We start from the raw sequence: 24,224 nt of genomic DNA, 5'->3' as shown, positions 1-24,224 counted from the left end.
ACTGAAAGGATATAAATACAGACACTGATGAACACAGATTAACACAACCCAGGTGACACAGATGATAATTAACTAAACACAGGTGGAGCAGATTAACTTTATGACAGTAACCATAGAGACTGATGAGTGGCAGGAAAACAGAACAAAGGAAGACATGTGTATGATGAAAATGTCTCGGTTACTAATGTAACCCTCGTTCCCTGAAGGAGGGAACGGGAGACGTGACGTCGACGTAGCGACGTAATGGGATCACTTCAGGGAGCCCTATCAACTTCGAGTGTCTACAGAACAAGCCAATGAACGTTGGCGTGCGTGAAAAGCGTCATGCACCCCGCCCCGTAGCGTGGGTATAAACAGGAAGCGGGCGCACGCACTCATTGTTTTTCGCTGAGGAGCCGAGATAGAGACGGCCGTACAGCGATGGTCAGCAACTGTGGTTCAGAGCAGGTCCTCTCTCAGAGGAATGGGCCAGGGAGGGGCTTTCGCGAGGAGCACTAGTTCCGGGAACCAGGTCCGGTTGGGCCAATACAGCGCAACTAACAAGACCTGCTCCTCGTCCTCCCTGACCTTGCACAAGGTCTGTGCAAGAAGGCTCACGCCAGTGGTGCCGCTTTTCAAGAAGGAAACGCATACTTGCGTAAGCCCGGGGGCCAGCTGTGTGCCAGAGCATCCGTGCCGAGGGTCCCCTCGGTCAGGGAATAGTATAACTGGCAGTGAGACGTGTCCGGGGCGGCAACAGATCTACCTGTGCTGTCCCGAAACGCCTGAAAATCAGCTGGACCACCTGGGGCCATTCTCCCGGTAGCACCTGCTGCCGTGAGAGCTCGTCGGCTGCACGGTTGAGCAGGCCCGGAATATAAATGGCACGAAGCGACCTCAGATGCTTCTGATTCCAAAGGAGGAGATGGCGGGCGAGTTGTTACATGCGACAGGAGTGTAGACCACCTTGACGGTTGATGTACGCAACGCTCACAGTGCTGTCCGTACGGACCAGTATATGTTTGCCTAGTAGCGGCGTTTTGAAGCGGCCCAGCGCAAGATGTACTGCTAACAACTTGAGGCAGTTGATGTGCCAATGCAGTTGAGGCCCCGTCCACAGACCTGAAGCTGCCTGCCCGTTGTACGTGGCCCCCGAGCCAGTGGCAGAGGCATCCGTGGTTACCACAGAGTGCCTGGACACTTGTTCTAGGGGCACACCTGCCCGCAGGAAAGAAGGGTCCGACCACAAGCTGAGAGTTTGGCGACAGTGCGGAGTCACTTGGACCCGACACGAGCCGCTCTGCCACGCCCATCTCGGGACTCGATATTGGAGCCAGTGCTGGAGCGGCCTCATATGAAGCAATCCGAGCGGTGTGAATGCGGCTGCAGATGCCATATGCCCCAGGAGCCTCTGAAACAGTTTCAGTGGTGCAGCTGTTCTGCATCTGAGAGTGCTCACGCAGTTCAACACTGACTGGACGCAGGCCTCGATGAGGCACGCTGTCATGTTGATCGAGTCCAACTCCATGCGAGAAAAGAGATCCTCTGCCTGGGGGTGAGTTTGCTCTTTTCCCAGTTGACCCGAAGCCCTAGGTGGCTGAGGTGATTGAGCACCATATCCCTGTGTTCGCACAACTGCTCTCTCGACTGGGCGAGAATAAGCCAGTCGTCGAGGTAGTTGAGAATGCAAACACCACGCTCGCACTTGGGAGAAATGGCCGCCTCCGCGACTTTCGTGAAGAAACGGGGTGAGAGGGCCAGCCCGAAGGGTAAGACTTTGTACTGATATGCCCGTCCCTCGAACGCAAAGCGAAGAAACGGTCTGTGTCGAGGGAGAATCGAGACATGAAAGTACGCGTCCTTCAGGTCGATCGCTGCAAACCAATCTTGGGGACGGATGCATTTGAAAATGTGTTTCTGCGTAAGCATCTTGAACTGCAGCTTGTGAAGGGACCGGTTCAGGACACGCAGGTCCAAGATTGGCCGTAACCCACCGCCTTTCTTGGGTACAATGATGTACGGGCTGTAGAAGCCGGTCTTCATATCGGCTGGAGGGACCGGCTCGATCGCGTCCTTTGCCAGTCGGACTTCAATCTCTGCCCTGAGCATAGGGGCACTGTCCGCCAGAACACGGGTGAACAGAATGCCCTTGAACACAGGCGGACGCCGGGCGAACTGAATCGCATAGCCGAGTCTGATAGTACGGATGAGCCAGCAAAACGGGCTGGGAAGTTTAATTCAATTCAATTCAAATTTATTTGTATAGCGCTTTTCACAATACATATTGTTTCAAAGCAGCTTTACAGAAAGTGCATTTCAGAAATGTACATAGAAAAATACAGTTAGTTAATCATGTATTAATTTAGGGCATAACATATCGCCGGCGTTAAGTCGTCTCTTCTCAGGCGCTTAGTCATCTCATCACAGGTGTTGGGGCATCTGAAGTCTCCGTGAGAGGCTGGATACAAACTGGAGCTGACGAACGCCATTTACCTCGGGACTAGCGTCCGAAGATAACAGCGGAAAAGCAAATGGGAAATAATTAGCATAGCTGCTGTTCATAATATTAATGCATTCGATCTGATTCAACAGTGGTAAAAGGTAAGCATGACTTACGGTTTTGGACGCGAATGGAGTAGACGCATCTACCTCGTGCTCCCTGTACAGTTCTTATTTTATCAGTCTATAATCCTCTACCGATTAAATTTTTTTCCGAATGTAAAGAGATAAGTTTAATAAATACGGAAGCAGAAAATAGCATCTAAATCAACCAAACATGCGAAGACACAGTTAACGTAAAAGACGACGTGCCCGGGTCTCATGGCGAGGTTAGCATGTCAGCCTTGACTAGCCTATTCGAAGACCACAGAACCGCGCTCTTTTCCAATTTCAAAACATCCTTAGAGGCAAAACTTGACCTCGTCCAGGCCACAGTGTCGGACCACGGACCACGAATAACATCACTGGAATCCAAGGCAGACCTCCTCAGCGAGCGAATTCACTCTCTGGAAGCGGTATGTGCCGATTTGACTGAGAACTACGCTAAACTTAAGGCCAAAACAGCAGACCTGGAGGGCCGTAGTCGGCGTAATAATGTCAGGATCATTGGCCTACCGGAATCCGTTGAAGGTCCGCGGCCCACAGGGTTTTTTTCCGAGATGCGGTCCGAAATTATGGGCGAGCAGATTTTGCCTTCTCCTCCTGAACTTGATAGGGCACATCGGGCTCTGATCGCTAAGACGAAGCAGGGAGGGAGGCCGAGAGCGGTAATAGTCCGTTTTCATCAGTATCAGACCAAGGAGGCGGTGATACGAGAGGCCCGTAAAAGAAGAGGATCCTTGCAGTACCGTGGCAACCCGGTCGCCATCTACGATGACTACAGTCCGGAAGTTCTGGAACAGCGTGCTCAATATCGTGTGGTAATGGCAGAGCTTTATAATCTTGGATTTAAGCCATCCCTTCTTTTCCCCGCAAGGCTGAAGATCCAAACTAAGCAAGGTGAGCAAAAGATGCTTGCATCGGTGGATGAGGCCAAGGAATTTTTGACGGCTCATCGTAGCGCCTCTTAGCGTTATGATGACGGCCGTTCAATAAACTTGAGCGGTGGGCTTATAACGTTATATACTATTTGTGTCACGAGGGAGCCCGTTGTACAACACTGACTTAATTTTTCCTGAGCTCTCTGACATTATATAAACGGTTTACTGTTCATTGGAAGTGTTTTACATCATGGGGACATTTCTACGTCTTTAATGAATGATTGTTGCTGTTGTATTTGAGCTGATACTACTGTTGAACTAGGTTTGTTGTATGATGTATCTCGTTTATTCTTTGGTTTAATCACAAATACTTTTTGCAAGAGTTTGATTGCTATTTTTGTTTACTAGGGGATATTTTTTATTTATTTTTAATTTTTTCAATGTGTCATTTATTTTGGCTTGCCATGTGCTCATTATATTGGTCGAATGTTTAAGTATTCATACTTCGTGAACCAATTATAGTTATGTCATGGGTCTGCTCGTATATTAAACATACTATTTGATACGGTAATGTTATCTATATGTTGTATAATGAGGATACTTTGCTTTAAGGGGCTGAGGATTATATAAGGTAAGGCGAAATAAGGAAGTGTTCAGAACACTTAGTTCTTGTTCTAGTGAGTAGTTTTGTTGTCATTGTAATGTTCTTTGAGGGGTGGGTTGATTATGTGGGTGGGTTGGGTTTTTGTATGGGATGGCGTCATGCTGACTTCATGACTTTTATGTTTGTTGTTCCTTTGTTGATGTTATGTTATTTTACTTTTTGTAATTCTTTTAGTTTCATTCTCCGATCACAGGCTTCTGATAGGTATTCTTTTGGGTAGAGAGTTAAGATTTCTGAGTTGGAACGTCAAGGGCTTGAACCATCCGGTTAAGAGAAACAGAGTTGTTGCTCATCTTCGACAGCTCAAAACAGAGGTTGCCTTCCTGCAAGAAACCCATTTGCGCATTACGGATCACAATCACCTCAATCGTGGTTGGAAGGGTCAGATCTTTCACTCTTCTTTCCAGGCAAGGGCAAGAGGTGTGGCTATTTTGATTAATAAGAATGTACCCTTTGTACCAAATGATATCATATCAGAAAATGGCCGGTATATAATTGAATGGCCGGTATATAATTGTTGTAGGCACACTATGCAATAAGAATGTAACTCTAGCTAACTTTTATGCCCCTAATTTTGATGATGTCAGTTTTTTTAAACATACTTTCTCTCGTATCCCTGATCTAAATTCGCATTCTTTTATACTTGGGGGAGACTTTAACTGTTGCCTTGACCCAGTACTGGACCGTTCGTCATCTAGACCATGCACGGCAAACAAATCCTCCATTTTTCTAAATAACTATTTTTCTGAATATGGTATATCGGATGTATGGCAGCGCTTGTACCCCCAAAAAAGAGCTTTTTTTTTTTTTTTTTCAAATGTTCATCACTCTTATTCCCGGATTGATTACTATATTCTGGATAACGATTTAATTTCTAGAGTTCAGTCTTGTGCATATCAAAGTATTATTATATCGGACCATGCTCCTCTTAGTCTTGATTTGACCTTTCTGAATTTGCCTTCCCCTAGGAGGAACGTCTACGGTTACGTATGTAACCCTCGTTCCCTGAGTAGGGAACGGAGACGTTACGTCGGATGACGACGAATGGGGTTTCGCTTAGAAAGCCTATCAACTTCGAGTATTACAAAACGAGCCAATGGCAAAGAAATGCCATGGGTCTGCGGAATTTGCATGGCGTAACTCCGCCCCACCTCGTGGGTATAAAAGGAGGAAGCCGGCAGCAAGCAGATATGTTTCTTCGCTGAGGAGCCAAGACTGAGCTCAGGCGATCCCCGCGGTACAGCGGAAAGTGGCAGGCAGACGTAACGTCTCCGTTCCCTACTCAGGGAACGAGGGTTACATACGTAACCGTAGACGTTCCCTTTCGTTGTCACTCCGAGTTACGTCGGATGACGACGAATGGGGTTACCAGTCTAATCACGCCACCTTCTCAGCTGTCTTCCAGTGCCCTGCGTAAATCGAGATCCCTGTCAACCTGGACAAAGGACTCCATATAACACAGGAATACCAAGGTACACTGGGAAGCATATCCCAAGCTTAGGGGAAGTATGCAATTAATGCCAGCCCGGAGGGGGGGGACTTAGAGAATACAATATGACCCGAAGGAAGCATATGGGAAACACTGGGGTGTCCAGCCGCAGGTGGAATATTTAAACCCCAGGGGTGGCAAGGTGGCTTGCCAAGGGAAAGACACACGCTCAGAGAGGCTTACAGTGGAAATACACATGTGGGGGTCGCTCAGAGGAGGGACCATGCACACGGGAGGCACCTAGCCGACGCACAGGCAATAGACACTGGCGCCGACGTCAGGAGTGCTGGAGGAGCTCAGGGCTTTCGGAGAAGCTCACCTGAGAAAAATATCGCACGTATCCAGTCCGTGGAGTGGAATGGAGAGCAAGCGAAGACACCTGAGCGGGTCCGGTACTAGCTGGTTGAAGCGAGTACACGAGAGGACACAGGCTCCACTCGGAGATTATAGAATCTGGCGAATGTGTTAGGTGTCGCCCAGCCTGCAGCTCTGCAGATGTCTGTTAGCGAGGCGCCATGCGCTAGAGCCCAAGAGGACGCCACACTCCGGGTGGAGTGGGCAGTCACACCAAGGGGGCACGGTCGACCTTGCTGCTGGTAAGCCAAAGCAATGGTGTCCACTATCCAGTGAGACAACCTTTGCTTGGAGAGAGCCTTTCCCTTCAGCTTCCCACCATAACAGACAAAGAGCTGGTCTGAGGTCCTGAAACACTGCGTTCTGTCTACATAGGCGCGGAGAGCGCGTACTGGACAGAGCAGTGCCAAGGCTGGGTCTGCCTCCTCCGAGGGCAGCGCTTGCAGGTTCACCACCTGGTCCCGAAAGGGAGTGGTAGGAACCTTGGGCACATATCCAGGCCGGGGTCTCAGGATCACGTGAGAGGAAGCCGGCCCAAATTCCAGGCACGCTTCGTCAACGGAGAATGCGTGCAGGTCCCCAACCCTCTTGATGGAGGCCAGTGCAACCAGGAGCGCTGTCTTCATAGACAGGAACTTAAGCTCGACTGATTGCAGGGGCTCAAAGGGAGCACTCTTCAGGGCAGTTAGAACCACTGAGAGGTCCCAAGAGGGAACGAGAGGAGGACGAGGAGGATTTAGTCTCCTCGCTCCTCTCAGGAACCTGATGATCAGGTCGTGCTTCCCTACCGACTTACCTTCGATGAGGTCATGATGTGCGGCAATGGCGGCAACATAGACCTTCAGGGTGGAGGGAGACAGCCTTCGCTCCAGCCCCTGTTGAAGGAAGGAAAGCAAAACACTGATCGAGCATCTCCGGGGGTCTTCTCGGTGAGAAGAGCACCAGTTGACGAAGAGGTTCCACTTCAACGCATAGACGTGTCTCGTGGACGACGCTCTAGCGGAAGTGATGGTAGCCACCACCGCTGGTGGTAGGGTACTCAAACCTGCCTCGTCCCATCCAGGAGCCACACGTGGAGGTTCCAAAGATCGGGACGAGGGTGCCATAGGGTGCCCCGTCCCTGAGAAAGAAGGTTCTTCCTCAGAGGGATCGGCCAGGGAGGTGCTGTCGCGAGGAGTACTAGTTCGGGGAACCAGGTCCGGTTGGGCCAGTAAGGGGCAACCAGAATGACCTGCTCCTCGTCCTCCCTGACCTTGCGCAGAGTGTGCGCAAGAAGGCTCACTGGGGGAAACGCATACTTGCGGCCCTGCGGCCAGCTGTGCGCCAGAGCATCCGTGCCGAGCGTGCCCTCGGTCAGGGAATAGAACTGGGCGCAATGGGTCGAGTCGTGAGAGGCAAACAGATCTATCTGCGCGTCCCCAAACTGGTCCCAAATCAGCTGAACCGACTGGGGATGGAGTCGCCATTCTCCAGGGAGGGGCTGAAGCCGTGAGAGCTCGTCGGCTGCACAGTTCAGCGCTCCGGGAATGAAGATGGCTCGAAGCGACCTCAGATGCTTCTGACTCCATAGGAGGAGGTGGCGAGCGAGTTGTGACATACGGCGGGAGCGTAGACCACCTTGATGGTTGATGTACGCTACAGTGGCGGTATTGTCTGAGCGGACTAGTACGTGTTGACCCCTGAGCAACGCCCGGAAGCGGTGCAGGGCAAGGCGTACTGCCAACAACTCGAGGCAATTGACATGCCACAGCCGCTGGGGTCCTGTCCAGGAGCCCGCAGCAGCATGTCCATTGCACATGGCGCCCCAGCCCGTGGTGGAGGCATCTGTTGAGACAACAACATGCCGGGAAGCTCGTGCCAGGGGGACACCGGCCCTGAGAAAATCGAGGTTCGACCACGGGGTGAAGAACTGACGGCAGGTCGGAGTAACTGGTACTCGGAACGTGCCGTGTTGCCATGCCCACCTCGGGACTCGGTCGCGAAGCCAAAGCTGAAGCGGTCTCATATGAAGCAATCCGAGCGGCGTGACCGCGGCTGCAGATGCCATATGCCCCAGGAGCCTCTGAAAAAGTTTCAGTGGAACCGCACTCTTGCCCTCGAATTGTCTTAGGCAAGTCAGCAGTGACTGCGCGCGCTCGCTCGTAAGCTGCGCGGACATGGCGACCGAGTCGATGTCCATACCGAGAAAAGAGATCCTCTGCACGGGGCAAAGTTTGCTCTTCTCCCAGTTGACCCGAAGGCCCAGACGGGCTAGGTGCCGGAGCACTAGGTCCCTGTGTTCGCAAACCTGATCTCGAGAGTGAGCTAGGATCAGCCAGTCGTCGATATAACTCAGGATGCGAACCCCTTGCTCTCGAAGGGGAACAAGGGCCGCCTCGACGACCTTCGTGAAGATGCGAGGAGACAGGGCTAGCCCGAAAGGGAGAACCGCGTACTGGTATGCCTGCCCCTCGAAAGCAAACCGGAGGAACGGTCTGTGTCGAGGAAGAATGGAGACATGAAAGTAGGCGTCCTTCAGGTCGATCGCTGCAAACCAATCCTGGGGCCGTATGCATTCGAAAACGCGTTTGGCGGTGAGCATCTTGAACGGCATCCGGTGAAGGGAGCGGTTCAGCACGCGCAAGTCCAGGATTGGCCGTAACCCACCGGTTTTCTTGGGGACAATGAAGTAGGGGCTGTAGAAGCCGGACCTCATCTCGGCTGGAGGGTCAGTCTCGATTGCACCCTTCGCCAGCAGGGTGGCAATCTCTGCTCTCATGATAGGGGCATTGCCACCGACCAAAGTGGAGCGGACTCCCCTGAAGCGGGGAGGAGACCGTGCGAACTGAATCGCATAGCCGAGCCTGACGGTACGCGCGATCCAGTGGGACAGACGGGGAGCTCTAGCCAGGCTCCCAGGAACTGAACCAACGGGATCATGCGAGCCACAGGCGTCCCCCCGGAGGGGCAGCGAGGCGGAGTAACTGGCCCAGATGTGGACGGCATAGCGGCCCGGAGAGGGGGCACAGTTAGCAACCGCACCCTGGCAGAGGGGGCCAGGGGAGGACCAGGCTGGTCGTCCCGCGGGGGCCTGCTCTGCCAGGGGTCTGGCGACAGAGGGGGACAGGGGCGAAGCGGTCCGTGGACGGCACGCCGTGTCAACCGCCTCTGGGACAGAGGGGGACGAGGAGAGCACGGCTTGTGGGCGGCGCTCTGTGACGTCCGAGAACTCTGTGCTCAGAGACGGGAGAATCAGCTCTTTGGAGAATAAGGATTCTTCCCCGGCCCTCCCCGGGGAAAGGAGTGGTCCTGCTACCAACTCCTGGAAAGAACTGAGTCCCATCTCTGAGGAGCCCAACTCAAGAGCGCCGCTTAACCCGGCGTGTAGCGGGGTGCGGGGCTGGAGAGGACTGTGGCGTCCGACCGCGGCCTCCAGAGCCGACCCGGGTGAACGGGCGGGGTGGGAGCCGCGGGAGGGCGCCTTCGGCGGTGGGCAGACGAGGGATCTGAGCGGACGGCGGGGCCGTCGGGACAGAATCAACCTCACTCTGCTCATGGGCGGCTGAGAGCTGTTGGGCAAGCCCTCAACCGCACCGCCGAAGAGGCCGACCTGGGATATGGGAATGTCGGACAGACGGGTCCGCGCGACATCCAGCACATCAGACAGGTTCAGCCACAGACTGGTGAGCATCACCTGACCCAGGGAGCGTACGGCCACTTTCGTCGCTCAGAGAGCAAGGTCAGTGGCGGCGCGCAGCTCAGTGAAGAGCCCTGGGTCAGTCCCGCCCTCGTGCAGGTCTATGAGCATCTGGGTCAGGTGGACCAGCAGAATGACCATGGCATGCAGTGAGGCGGCTGCCAGTCCCGTGGCGCTATAGGATCTCGCCACAAGCGTAGACGAAAAACTACAGGCCACGGGCGGGTGCTTAGGATTGCGCCGAGAAGAAGCACTCTGAGGACACATAGCATCGCAACAGAGCGTTCAGCCGGGGGAACCCCAGTGTACCCATGGGCAGCGGCCCCATCGAGGGGAGGAAAGGCGGATGAGATCAGCGAGCGGTCCCGAGAAGACAAGGGGGTCTTCTTGGACTTCGAGATCTCATCATGCACGTCCGGGAGGAGAGGTATTGGGGTTTGCCGTGGACGAGGGTCGGCGGCCTTACCCAAAACCCATCGTCCCAGGAAAGCATGGTCGTCATCTCCGGATCAGACTCAGGCACAGCCGTATGCACACCGGAAGGTGGCAGCTGTGACGAGCCCTCACTTCCAGAAGACTCAAACCCACCTAGTGATGCTGCAACAGACATGGCATCTTCCTCTGTAGCTTCAACTGAAACACGCGGGCCACCAGAGGGTAGACTCGCGGGAATCAGCAGTTCACTAGCGGGCACCGTCATTGAAGAGGGGGGCTGGGGACACGGACACATAGTCGGCGCCTAGATCCAGACCGTAACCCTCAGGTCACCCTGGCCACCAGCCGAAGATCGGGGGGTGGATGAGGGGACTCTCACTCTTGCGAGTTCACCGAGTCTCGACCTATATATGACGCGATGATCACGTTCCCAGCGAGAACATGAGTCACCCACGAGCGCTGTTCAAGCATGATCAAAGCCCAAACACACTAGACAGCGCTCGTGCCCATCAGAGTCCGATACCAGTCCGCTGCAACCAGAAATGCACGGGCGAGCCGTCTTTAAAAAGACGTGCCACGTGTAAGCTCTTTTAGTGAGAGAAAACTCAAGTGTTGAAGCACCCGGGGAGAAACGCACCGACTGGCAGACCACTGCAACAGATCAGCAGGAAGCACGCTCTCGCCGTAGATCGCCGTCACACCAACACTCGAGGTACTCGTTTGTAAAGCTGACAATTCAGAGATGGCTTGTGGAGAGAAGAATACACTTGGCTCCGAAGCGAAAACATATCTGCTTGCTGCCGGCTTCCTCCTTTTATACCCACGAGGTGGGGCGGAGTTACGCCATGCAAATTCCGCAGACCCATGGCATTTCTTTGCCATTGGCTCGTTTTGTAATACTCGAAGTTGATAGGCTTTCTAAGCGAAACCCCATTCGTCGTCATCCGACGTAACTCGGAGTGACAACGAAAGGGAACTGGTGTTTCAATACTTCACTCTTGGCAGATGATAATTTTGTTTCCTTTGTTGCTGACCAAATTCCTTTTTTTCTAAGTGTTAATAAATAAGTGGAAATTTCAGATTCAACAGTGTGGGAGGCCCTTAAGGCATATATTAGAGGCCAAATTATTTCATATGGTGCTAATAAAAGGAAGCTCTCTAAAGAAAAACAAATCTTACTCGCTAATGATATTTCAAAGTTAGATGAACAATATGCTAGGTCTCCCACGCCAGATCTGTATAAGAAACGTCTTAAACTTAAATCAGAGCTCGACTTGGTTTCAACCAATGAGATAAAGGGTCTTTTGAGAAGAACTAGGAGTGTTTTTTATGAAAGTGGGGAGAAATCCGGGAAAGTTTTAGCTAATCAGCTGCGAGGGATACGTGCAAAACAAATTATAAATGGTCTTCGTCTAGATAACGGGGAGGTCACAACTGATCCAAATACTATTAATGACAAGTTTAGAGATTTTTATTCTACTTTGTATACATCTTCGCAGGGGGATATCGAAGATTTTCTCGGCCGACTAAACGTCCCCACTTTATCCTTGGATGTTCGTAACCTTTTAGGAAGTACCGATTACTCAGGAGGAAGTGGCGGCTGCTATCTCTTCTCTACAATCTGGCAAAACCCCAGGACCCGACGGCTTTCCGTCAGAATTCTATAAAAAATTCTCAGTACAACTCGTTCCTTTTTTGACATCTGTTTTTTCTGAGTCTCTTAAGACTGGGACTCTTCCCCCAATGTTAAATCAGGCCTGTATCTCTTTATTACTCAAAAAGGATAAAGACCCCTTAGACTGTGCGTCTTTTAGGCCAATTTCTTTGCTCAACTGCGACGTTAAAATTTTAGCGAAGGTGCTTGCCTCTAGACTTGAAGATGTCCCCCCCACTATCGTCTTTCCTGATCAAACAGGGTTCATAAAGAATCGTCAATCATTTTTTAATATCCGCCACTTACTCAATGTGGTATACTCTCAGAACCAGGCCATCCCAGAATGTGTTGTTTCTTTAGATGCAGAGAAGGCGTTTGACAGGGTTGAGTGGGAGTACCTTTTTTTAGTTTTGGAAAAATTTGGATTTGGCCCGATCTTTCTCTCTTGGATTAAATTACTTTATAGTACCCCCTCTGCAGTAGTCCTAAGCAATGGTCTGCACTCTAGGCCATTTAACTTGCACCGCGGAACTCGACAGGGCTGTCCGCTAAGCCCACTACTATTTGCTCTAGCTATTGAGCCTTTAGCAATCGCCCTACGCCAGGGTCAGCAGATCACTGGAATTACGCGTGGTGAGACCGTCCATAAGGTAACTCTATATGCAGACGATCTACTGCTTTTTATGTCAAATCCACAAAGTTCTTTACAGTTTAAAGTTGTACACAGAGCTCATGTATCCAAAGTTAAACTAGCTCAAATGTTTCCTGGTACTAGCCCTATGTGCAATAGATGTCAATGTACCAAGGGAACATTATCTCACATGTTCTGAACATGCCCCAAATTAGAGCGTTACTGGCGATCGATATTTCACACCCTTTCTGTGGTTCTTCAGCATAGATTAGATCCAGAACCTCTGGTGGCATTATTTGGAGTTGCCCCAGAGGACGTATGTGTCACGATTAGCCACGCACTTCCTGGGTTTACTTGGACTACATTTCCCATCATACACCTCCCTGGACTGATTACACCAAACACCATACATCTGCACTGCACTGATTGCACTCACACCTGCATCTCATTCACACACACTCATATAAGCCTCATTCACACACTCATTCAGTGCGCCTGTCTACCTGGTTTGTCTCAGCCTTGCCTTCTCTGTTCTGTTTGCCACTGTTTGACCCTGCCTGTTTTGACCATTCTAATAAATGCTGCAAATGGATCCCCTTGCGTCTGCACCATCATTACGGTATGGTTGTCAGCATTAATGTGTAAAGTCCTTGCATTCTCTTCCCGACTTGCACGTAGAGCAATATTATTAAAGTGGAAAGATCCCTTGCCACCCACTCATACTCAATGGATTAGAGATATGATGTCCTGTCTCTGCCTCGAAAAAATTAGGTATTCACTAAGAGGATCGGAAAAACAATTTTTTAAGATGTGGCGTTCTTTTCTTGACTATTTTGATAAGTCTGTTTGAAGAATGCCACTACTATTGTGGTTTTTTTTTTCATTTATTTCTTTTTATTATTATTATTATTATTTTTTTATTTTTATTTTTATTATTATTATTTTTTTTTAGGTATTTGGTTGGAGGTTTATGTTTGTTAGCATGTTTGTAAATATTGTATGCATGCTTGGTTCTTACAATTCCATTTTGAATTAATGGATAGTATGGGCATCATTCTTAAATTGGATGGTGAGGGGTGGGGGATTGTGAATGTGATGTATATTGTAAAAATCAATAAAAACAAACTTTGAACAAAAAAAAGGTAAGCATTATGTGAATGCTTGGCTGAAGAGATGCGTATTTAATCTAGTTTTAAACTGGGACAGCGAGTCTGAGCCTCGAACAATATCATGAAGGCTATTCCAGAGTTTATGAGCTAAATGCGAGAAGGCCCTCCCTCCTTTAGTTGACTTAGATATCCTAGGAATGACCAGAAGCCTCGAATTTAGTGATCTTAAAGAACGCGATGGATTGTAAGGCGATAGAAGTGCTAGCCAGGCTCCCAGACACCGCGCAAGCGGGACCAACGGCACCACAGACGTACCCGGGGTGGGGCAGCGCGGCGGAATGCAGGGACCCGACTCGGACGGCATAGCGGCCCGGAGTGGGGTCTGAGTGTGTGGTGCAACACGTACCTGCTTCTGTCGAAGGGCAGAGTGAGTGTGGGGAGGTGTCAGTGCGTCCGGAACACAGCCACTGCTGCTCGCTGGCGATGAAAGAGGGGCTTGAGGGTGACAAAGGCATAGCGTCGTCGACCCCCAAGCGCGCCCTCTTGGGAATGAAATGTTGAAAATGTGGGTACCACTGGCCCGTAGGTCAGTGGCGGAACAAAAAGAAAAGGAAACAAAGGATTCTCCGCCCGGCCCTCCACCGGGGGAAGGAGCAGTACCTCCTCCTGAAGAGCAACTTGATCCACCTCTGGGTCGCCCGTTTTAGGGTCGTTTGCACCTGCCTTTTCTTCCTGGTTTGGCAGCGGCCTGGACGGGCGTGGTCGACTTCCTGCGGCCTGCTCCACGCTTAGGCCTGGATGGTGGCTGCTGCTCCTGAGGCTTAGCGGGAGCGGAGGATGCCTCAGGAGGTCAGCCTCGGCGACGAGCGGACGGAGGGTCTGCGGCTGGCGGACCGCTGCTCCTCCCACCCGTCCGCCGGCCGCAGACCCTCAATCCGGCAGGATGTGTCGGATGGCCTCTGTCTGCTTCTGGGCGGCCGAGAACTGTTGGGTGAAGCTCTCGACCGCTTCGCCGAATAACCCAACATGGGAGACAGGGGCATCCAGGAACCGATATTTATCGGTGTTCCTCATGTCCGCCAGGTTGAGCCAAAGGTGGCGCTCCTGGACCACCAAGGTGGACATCGCCTGACCGACTGAACGTGTGGTTTCCTTTGTCGCTTGGAGAGCGAGGTCAGTTGCCACACGGAGCTTCCGGAGGAGCTCTGGGTCAGAACCACCCTCGTTCATGTCCATGAGCGCCATGGCCTGGTGGACCTGCAGAAGCGCCATGGCATGGAGGGCAGAAGCAGGCCTTCACCGTGAGACTGGACGAAAACTTACATGCCTTGGACGGAGGCGCTGATTGCCCCGCCAGGAGGAAGCGGACGACGGACACAGTTGCATCGCAATGGCACGCTCCACTGGCGGGACATCCACATACCCCTTAGCTGCTCCGCCGTCGAGGGTGGTGAGGAGGGAGGAGCCATTAGGACGGCTTCTGGCACTATATGGCACCGTCCACGTCCTAGTAAGCTCCTCATGCACTTCCGGAAAGAATGGTACCGGGGCGGCACGCTGAGAACCAGCACGACCCGCCCCGAGATACCAATCGTCCAACCGAGAAGGCTCGGGACGTGGTGGAGGGTTCCACGCAAGCCCGACCTTCTCAGCAGCCGGGGAAAGCATAGCCGCCCATTCTGGATCTGACTCGGGCAACGCCACACTCCCGGAAGGGGGTAACGCAACCGAATTTTCATCTCCAGAGGACTGAAGCTCCCCCTCCGATGCTGTGATCGACATCTGATCGTCAAGTGGGGCCCCAAAGGACACGGCTGGTCGTCCATGAGAAGGACCAGCATGTTCCTTTGGAAGCTCCAATGGCGGCAGCGCTTGAGGCGTGAGGGGCCCGCGGAGATTGCGTCGGCGGGGAAGCCCTCACGGTAGTCCTCGGATCACCCTGACCATGCGCAAAAGTAGGGTTATTCTGAGGTCCAGAATAAACACTAGATATGGGCATTGGCGAGGGGACTGCACCTCCCTCGAGGTAAGCGAGTCTCGACCTTAGCACAAAAGCTGCCTCAGCGTGCTGAACGCCCAAACACGAGAGGCAACAATTGTGTCCGTCTGCTGGCGCCAGGAGACGACCGCACCCAGAAACGCACAAGCTGAATGATATCCTGAAAAGGATGCAGGGTCACGCTTGTGTTGCTCTTTTAGTTGAAAACAAAAAATATAGAAAAGAAAAAATTATTCTCGCAGTGCTGAAGCACCCAGGGATAGCCGCGGTGTAATCGGGGTACACTCAAAGAGGAACGCCCACCGAGACCGACACATACATATACACACACACAAAGAATGCTGTGAAAACAGCAGTTGTGAGCTGTAATGCTTGCGGCCACCGCTGATCGCGCCGTCACACCTGAACTGGAACAGAGTATTTTCTCTCCTTTGAAGCAGTCTTCAACGTTGCAGCAGTCTGCAGAAACTCAGAGTCAAAACGAAAGCTCGGCTCCGAAGCGAAAGACAATGAGTGTGTGCGCCCGCTTCCTGTTTATACCCGCGCTGCGGGGCAGGGCGTGTGATGCTTTTCACGCACGCCAACGTTCATTGGCTTGTTCTGTAGACACTCGAAGTTGATAGGGCTCCCTGAAGTGATCCCATTTCGTCGCCACGTTGACGTCACGTCAAACGTGACGAGGGCGTGGGCTACCCAGAGCAGGAAGCCTCCAGGGCGGAGCAGGCAGCCAGGGCAGAGCAGTCTGCCAGGGTGGAGCTGGCAGTTCAGGGGACCAGGGTGGAGCTGGCTGTGCAGGTGCCCATGGCGGAGAAGGCCCTTCAGTCGGTGGAGTTGACCCTTCGGGTGGCCATGGTGGAGTTGACCCTTCAGGTGGCCATGGCGGAGAAGACCCTTCAGGTGGCCATGGCAGAGAAGACCCTTCGGGTGGCCATGGCGGGAAGACCCTTCGGGTGGCCATGACGGAGAAGACCCTTCGGGCGGCCATGGCGGAGAGGACCCTTCGGGCGGCCATGAGGACCTTTCGGGCGGCCGGCGGAAAGGACCCTTTGGGCGGCCTTGGTGGAGAGGATTTTTCAGGTGGCCTCATACGGAAGCATGACGTAAACAGTCTCTGGCACGGCGGGAATGACTTGAACAGTCTCTGGCCTGGCAGGACTGATGTGAATTGCAGGCTCGGCAGGACTGACGTTAAGTATGTAGTTATCTGGAAGTAACATTTACAGATGTAAAAAAAAAAAAAAAAAATTTGCAATAGCCTATGTGTTGCATCGGAATTACTCTCTCACATTATACAAGAGTTTTGGGTGAAGTATGGAGTAACATTTAAGCTTTTAATCACTGAAAATCTTAATGTACTTTATGAAGGTGCACATATTTCAATTGAATACATACACCACTGTATGTCACAATCAGTAATGAAGCAACGTGAGCATTTGTTATTACTGATGTAAATCCTTTGTCGTCACTTTTATTGAATTTTGGTACTTTTATTGAAAGCGGGATTTGAATATTAGAGTTGCTACTGAGGATGGAGAAGATCGCTGAATAAAGACATGGATTCTGAAAATTTGCATTACAGCACAAGAATAAAATGTATTACTTTGATGATCATCAAATTTTACAGTGTTTGTGGTGCATTTTTTGGTCCTTTATGAGCTGTAGCGTGGTCTAAATTGCTACTCTATTGCATTTGTAGTTGTAAAGCTAATGCACTCGCTTTATTTTATTTTTTTTGTGGGGGGGGGGGGGGGTACTTTATCCTCATGCGGTAAGATGCTGTTATAACAAACTATTTACTGTATCTGTTGAAATATGGGCCCTGCTCTGACATATGGCATTATTTTTGTGTGATATCCTTTCCTGATCCCGTCTCCTGCTATCCTCCCTTTCCTTTTCCTTTATCTCCCTCCCTTTACTGTCCCATTAAAAACAATATATAGAGAGAGATATATAAATATTTTTAAGAAATATAAATTATCTCAATAAACTGTATATGTTCATTATATATGTTCAAGCATCACTTTTATCCTACGGGTTTACAAAGCACTATGCACAAATGTGAATATTACATATATTACACAATATGATGGGTAATTAAGATTAACAGAGAACGTTTTGAGAGGGACTTTATCTGGTCCTATGACAAAATATGCAAGTCAATTAAACTGTACAAAAAGCATTTTATAAATGTAGCTTATGGTTTGTGATCTTGTTGCTGGGTTATTTTCATCCAGGTTCATATCCTCGCCTCTCCCTGAGCTTCAAGCTTAAGAGAAATATTGGCTACTTCATTCTGCAGACCTACATGCCTTCAATCCTAATCACCATCCTATCTTGGGTATCCTTCTGGATCAACTATGATGCCTCGGCTGCCAGGGTTGCTTTAGGTAGGTGCACACATATGGTGAGAATGATTATATATATATATATTCGTTCTCCTCTCTCTCTCTCTCTCGCTCTCTCTCTCTCTCTCTCTCTCTCTCTCTCTCTCTCTCTCTCTCGCTCTCTCTCTCTCTCTCTATATATATATATATATATACACACACACTCACCTATCCCTATACAAATACCTTTCTTCTGTTATAGTGCAGCAGGGCTCTCTCCTTCTTTTCTGCTCTGCCCTCTTCAAAAAGAATACAATTAAAAATCAAGAAAATGCACCTGAGGTCACCCACTATATACATGTACTGCAGCTGCAATTTTGTTTTATCAAGAAAATAATATGATGTAAATGTCACATTCATATTCACGCTGATTACGCCAGAGCCCGAGCACACAGCATTCCCATTCTCCATCTTCATTAGTTTATGATCTGTTTAACGGTCCTGTCTAATACTTTAAATACAACTATTATACAAAGAAAGTAAACAGTATATCAAAGAATATTAGCGTTTGCCATGTGGTTGACGCTCAATGTCGCTAGCTGAGCAAAAATATATAATCATGTTTTGCTTGGTCCCATCAAAGTTGCGTTGGATTTTCTCCTCAGCGTAAAGGTTGAGAGGTCAATCTATCACAGTTGTCCATGTTCATAGAGTTAGTTTGTAGAGTTAATATATAGGCTATAATCTGTGTTTGTAAAAAACTTTTTTTTAAATGGTGAGTGCTGGTGTTTTGTTTGGGTTCAGCCAATCAGCGCTATACTTTCATCACTGGTAGTTGCTACAGTGTTGGTTTAGACCCTGCTCTGAAGTAGGAACTAATTAGGTCCCCTCAAAAGGCGAGAACTAACATTTCCTAGAACTAACATCATTCCCATATCCTACGGTGCGAACATGCCAGAAAGCGGGTACTTCCGCCAATAGTTCTAGGAACTATGAAAAGGTTCCTCCGAAGCGAAAGCCCCTATGGATCCTGATTACTGTCTCCCCTGTTCCCTGTTCTATTAATGATATTCCCTTGTGTATGTAATATCACTGGAACATGATTCACCCCAAGTACCCTCTAAGATCCTTTTTTAAAAGTTTTTAATCAAGCATCGTGACACATTTTTACTCACTGGATTTTCTTTTTCACCACAGGTTCTCCTCTCTCTCTCTCTCTCTCTCTCTCTCTCTCTCTCTCTCTCTCTCTCTCTCTCTCTTTCTCTCTCTCTCTCTCTCTCTCTCTCTCTTGTAAGCCTCCACATTTTTCCTGTCATCACTGATTATGTAAGGCTGAGACTGGCTTCTCAGTGTTAATAAAAGAGCACTCTTTGTGATTGCTGTCTGGCATGGCCTCGTTCATCCACACAAGTTTAAACCACTATTGCATGTATAGTTCCTAAGGAAGATGAACAAGATTCAAAGGGTACAATTTGTTAAATAAAACAAACTCAGGAGGTCCACAGATAAAAAGCAGGCAAAGAAACAGCGTGTAGACACGAACGTGAATCGTTTTGACAATGGTGTCGCCTGTACGTGGAAAAGTCAACAGAAAAACTTCTCTGTTTTAAGCATATCGTTGTCGTGTAAACACCCTTAAAGTCCATGAAAATGAAACACACAGGGATCATGACAACTGTAGCATTTAACAGAAGTCTGAGTGAATGTGTATAAATAGTATGAGCAGATATAAGTGTTTAAAGCTCATACTGATTAGAATCATCAAATATTTTGCATGGATAGATAGTGTGTGTCAATTACCACAGTACTGTGTATCAAGTGCATAGCTATTTGATTAGGCAATACCACAAGGCAGGAGTAGGAGTACCGAGTCTGATGTGCGATTGGTCAAGTTGAATCATGGCTATATTGGTACCAAATGCATATTACACTTTCAGTACATAGCAGCCAAAAAGAGAAAAGAAATAGAGCAGGCTGAAATGTTCGTTGACAAAGAGGTTTCAATAACATGACTATGGCTTCTGTTATAGTGCAAATAATAACAATAAACACAAGGATTTTTTTAACAATACTAACTTTGTAACTCATAAGCTCTGTTATACCTGTCAGAGGATCAGCCGTGAATTTCATAAAAATTGTCAGAATGACACTGAATGGATATTTCACTGCTTAAAATGACAGAACTATTTCTTAATCACTGTTGAGAAGCAGGAAGGCTTTGTGTTTCACCAATTAAGGTGCCTAGCTCCCACTCTGCCAGCTGAGAGCATGACAAATCATACCATTTTAAGATTCTGAATCATCAACTGAAAGAAAATTATTCTGATAATACCCCCTCACACATTTCACATGTTTTTCGAACTTTCTAAATGAGCACATGCTTGAGGGGATCTCATTTGGTTTTCATAGAATGCAATTGCCACATGCTGGCTAGACGTGATAATCCACAAAGATGCTTGATGCAGAAGAAAAAGGAAAACACATTTAATAAACATCAGGACCGATAAAGAGAAACACCAGCACGAAACTTCAAGTTCAACACAAGACAATGATCAGACGATGACTGAGGGTTTAAATACATGATGGTAACAAGGGACTAAGTGACGGACAGGTATAGGTGATCAGTTGACATGGAAACAAACAAGATACCCCTTAAGGAGCAGATTCTAGATGCTCCTAAAACTAACACAAAAAGTCAAGGAGGGTGGTGGAGCGAAGGCGGAACAGGTGAAGGAATGAAGGGCCAGGCTTGTGTGGCGGAAGTGGGCCTAAAGACCAAAGGGAGCTGGCAGTTCAGGAATCCAGGGCAGAGCTGACAGTTCAGGGAGCCAGGGTGTAGCCGACGCAGCAGGAGACCTCCAAGGTGGAGCAGTCAGAGCAGGAGACCTCCAAGGTGGAGCAGTCAGAGCAGGAGACCTCCAGGGTGGAGCAGGCAGAGCAGGAGACCTCCAAGGTGGAGCAGGCAGAGCAGGACACCTCCAGGGTGGAGCAGGCAGAGCAGGAGACCTCCAAGGTGGAGCAGGCAGAGCAGGAGACCTCCAGGGTGGAGCAGGCGAAGCAGGTGACCTCCAAGATGGAGCTGGCAGAGCAGGAGACCTCCAAGGTGGAGCAGGCAGAGCAGGAGACCTCCAAGGTGGAGCAGTCAGTGCAGGAGACCTCCAAGGTGGAGCAGTCAGAGCAGGAGATATCCAAGGTGATAAAGGCAGAGCAGGAGACCTCCAAGGTGGAGGAGGCAGAGCAGGAGACCTCCAAGGTGGAGCAGTCAGTGCAGGAGACTTCCAAAGTGGAGCAGTCAGAGCAGGTGACCTCCAAGGTGGAGCAGTCAGAGCAGGAGACCTCCAAGGTGGAGCAGGCAGAGCAGGAGACCTCCAAGGTGGAGCAGGCAGAGCAGGACACCTCCAGGGAGGAGCAGGCAGAGCAGGACACCTCCAGGGAGGAGCAGGCAGAGCGGGAGACCTCCAAGGTGGAGCAGGCAGAGCAGGAGACCTCCAGGGTGGAGCAGGCAGAGCAGGGGACCTCTAATGTGGAGCAGGCAGAGCAGGAGACCTCTAAGGTGGAGCAAGCAGAGCAGGAGACCTCCAAGGTGGAGCAGGCAGAGCAGGAGACCTCCAAGGTGGAGCAGGCAGAGCAGGACACCTCCAGGGAGGAGCAGGCAGAGCAGGACACCTCCAGGGAGGAGCAGGCAGAGCGGGAGACCTCCAAGGTGGAGCAGGCAGAGCAGGAGACCTCCAGGGTGGAGCAGGCAGAGCAGGGGACCTCTAATGTGGAGCAGGCAGAGCAGGAGACCTCTAAGGTGGAGCAAGCAGAGCAGGAGACCTCCAAGGTGGAGCAGGCAGAGCAGGAGATCTCCAGGGTGGAGCAGGCAGAGCAGGAGACCTCCAGAGTGGAGTAGGCAGAGCAGGAGACATCCAAGGTGGAGCAGGCAGAGCAGGAGACCTCCAAGGTGGAGCAGGCAGAGCAGGAGACCTCCAGGGTTGAGCAGTCAGAGCAGGAGACCTCCAAGGTGGAGCAGGCAGAGCAGGAAACATCCAAGGTGGAGCAGGCAGAGCATGAGACCTCCAAGATGGAGAAGGCAGCGCAGGAGGCCTCCAGTGTGGAGCAAGCAGAAGCAAAAAACCACTACCACAGAGCAGAATACCCCTACGACAGTTCTGAAGACCACATCGGGGCCTGGAGCCATGACAGTACTGTCGGTGCTAGATACCACAGCATCACTAAAACAGAGCACAGAGAGATTATTTACGGCCTCAATGACCATAACAGGGAGCTCAGAGAGTTTAGATTCAGCATCCTTGGCCATGACCGAGATAACAGGGAGCAGAGGTGTGGCAAGCAGGACGAGGCCGAGGGCCGTGAGAGATATGAGACCGGTGTGTCGCGCGTGTGGCGCTCATCGGTAATCACGCAGAAGAAAAAGGAAAACACATTTAATAAACATCAGGACCGATAAAGAGAAACACCAGCACGAAACTTCAAGTTCAACACAAGACAATGATCAGACGATGACTGAGGGTTTAAATACATGATGGTAACAAGGGACTAAGTGAAGGACAGGTATAGGTGATCAGTTGACATGGAAACAAACAAGATACCCCTTAAGGAGCAGATTCTAGATGCTCCTAAAACTAACACAAAAAGTCAAGGAGGGTGGTGGAGCGAAGACGGAACAGGTGAAGGAATGAAGGGCCAGGCTTGTGTGGCGGAAGTGGGCCTAAAGACCAAAGGGAGCTGGCAGTTCAGGAATCCAGGGCAGAGCTGACAGTTCAGGGAGCCAGGGTGTAGCCGACGCAGCAGGAGACCTCCAAGGTGGAGCAGTCAGAGCAGGAGACCTCCAAGGTGGAGCAGTCAGAGCAGGAGACCTCCAGGGTGGAGCAGGCAGAGCAGGACACCTCCAAGGTGGAGCAGGCAGAGCAGGACACCTCCAGGGTGGAGCAGGCAGAGCAGGAGACCTCCAAGGTGGAGCAGGCAGAGCAGGAGACCTCCAGGGTGGAGCAGGTGAAGCAGGTGACCTCCAAGGTGGAGCTGGCAGAGCAGGAGACCTCCAAGGTGGAGCAGGCAGAGCAGGAGACCTCCAAGGTGGAGCAGTCAGTGCAGGAGACCTCCAAGGTGGAGCAGTCAGAGCAGGAGATATCCAAGGTGATAAAGGCAGAGCAGGAGACCTCCAAGGTGGAGGAGGCAGAGCAGGAGATCTCCAAGGTGGAGCAGTCAGTGCAGGAGACTTCCAAAGTAGAGCAGTCAGAGCAGGAGACCTCCAAGGTGGAGCAGTCAGAGCAGGAGACCTCCAAGGTGGAGCAGGCAGAGCAGGAGACCTCCAAGGTGGAGCAGGCAGAGCAGGAGACCTCCAAGATGGAGCAGGCAGAGCAGGAGACCTCCAGGGTGGAGCAGGCAGAGCAGGGGACCTCTAAGGTGGAGCAAGCAGAGCAGGAGACCTCCAAGGTGGAGCAGGCAGAGCAGGAGATCTCCAGGGTGGAGCAGGCAGAGCAGGAGACCTCCAGGGTGGAGTAGGCAGAGCAGGAGACATCCAAGGTGGAGCAGGCAGAGCAGGAGACCTCCAAGGTGGAGCAGGCAGAGCAGGAGATCTCCAGGGTTGAGCAGTCAGAGCAGGAGACCTCCAAGGTGGAGCAGGCAGAGCAGGAAACATCCAAGGTGGAGCAGGCAGAGCATGAGACCTCCAAGATGGAGAAGGCAGCGCAGGAGGCCTCCAGTGTGGAGCAAGCAGAAGCAGAAAACCACTACCACAGAGCAGAATACCCCTACGACAGTTCTGAAGACCACATTGGGGCCTGGAGCCATGACAGTACTGTCGGTGCTAGATACCACAGCATCACTAAAACAGAGCACAGAGAGATTATTTACGGCCTCAATGACCATAACAGGGAGCTCAGAGAGTTTAGATTCAGCATCCTTGGCCATGACCGAGATAACAGGGAGCAGAGGTGTGGCAAGCAGGACGAGGCCGAGGGCCGTGAGAGATATGAGACCGGTGTGTCGCGCGTGTGGCGCTCATCGGTAATCACGCCACCGGCCTCACGCCGTTCTCTCACGGCACTAAGCCTAGTCCTGCTTGCCACAACAGGTAAAACAGAGTTCACAAGTGGTAGCCGTATAATTTTTTTTTTATGACGGACAAAAGTTTCTGTGGCAGTGTGTAAATGTGATTGACACAACTTGAGGTAATATTTATTTTTTAAAGTGAGAAAATTTCGGATGAGAATTTCAGACTCAGTGTGCAAGGCCCTTAACTCTATTGCTTTGCCCATTATCGTTCCCAGGTGTTTTCTAGTTTTCTCATTAGCCCTTGTGTATAAATACACCTATGTTTTCTCTTGTGTTTTGTCAGTTGTTAAAACCCTTGTTTTGGGTTTGTTTCATGTTTCGGTTCCCCTCCGAGTTGCTGGTTTTTGGTCATATATATATTCTGTGTTTTGGTT

General features: G+C 50.5%; 1 protein-coding gene across 2 annotated transcripts in view; it reads left to right on the top strand.

The window, feature by feature from the left end:
- Positions 1 to 24,224, top strand: part of gabrb2b (gamma-aminobutyric acid type A receptor subunit beta2b) — a 243,333-nt gene that overhangs the window by 206,467 nt on the left and 12,642 nt on the right. For both annotated transcript variants that reach the window (XM_077224821.1, XM_077224822.1), the window contains exon 7: positions 17,704 to 17,856. In XM_077224821.1, coding sequence (XP_077080936.1) covers positions 17,704 to 17,856 — 153 coding nt within the window. The remainder of the gene's footprint in view (positions 1 to 17,703; positions 17,857 to 24,224) is intronic.

Source organism: Siphateles boraxobius, unplaced genomic scaffold, assembly GCF_051911475.1.
Source record: "Siphateles boraxobius isolate OS27281-9 unplaced genomic scaffold, OSU_SipBor_1 92, whole genome shotgun sequence".
Classification (NCBI taxonomy): Eukaryota; Metazoa; Chordata; class Actinopteri; order Cypriniformes; family Leuciscidae; genus Siphateles; species Siphateles boraxobius.
This window is presented reverse-complemented; position numbering and strand designations above follow the sequence as displayed.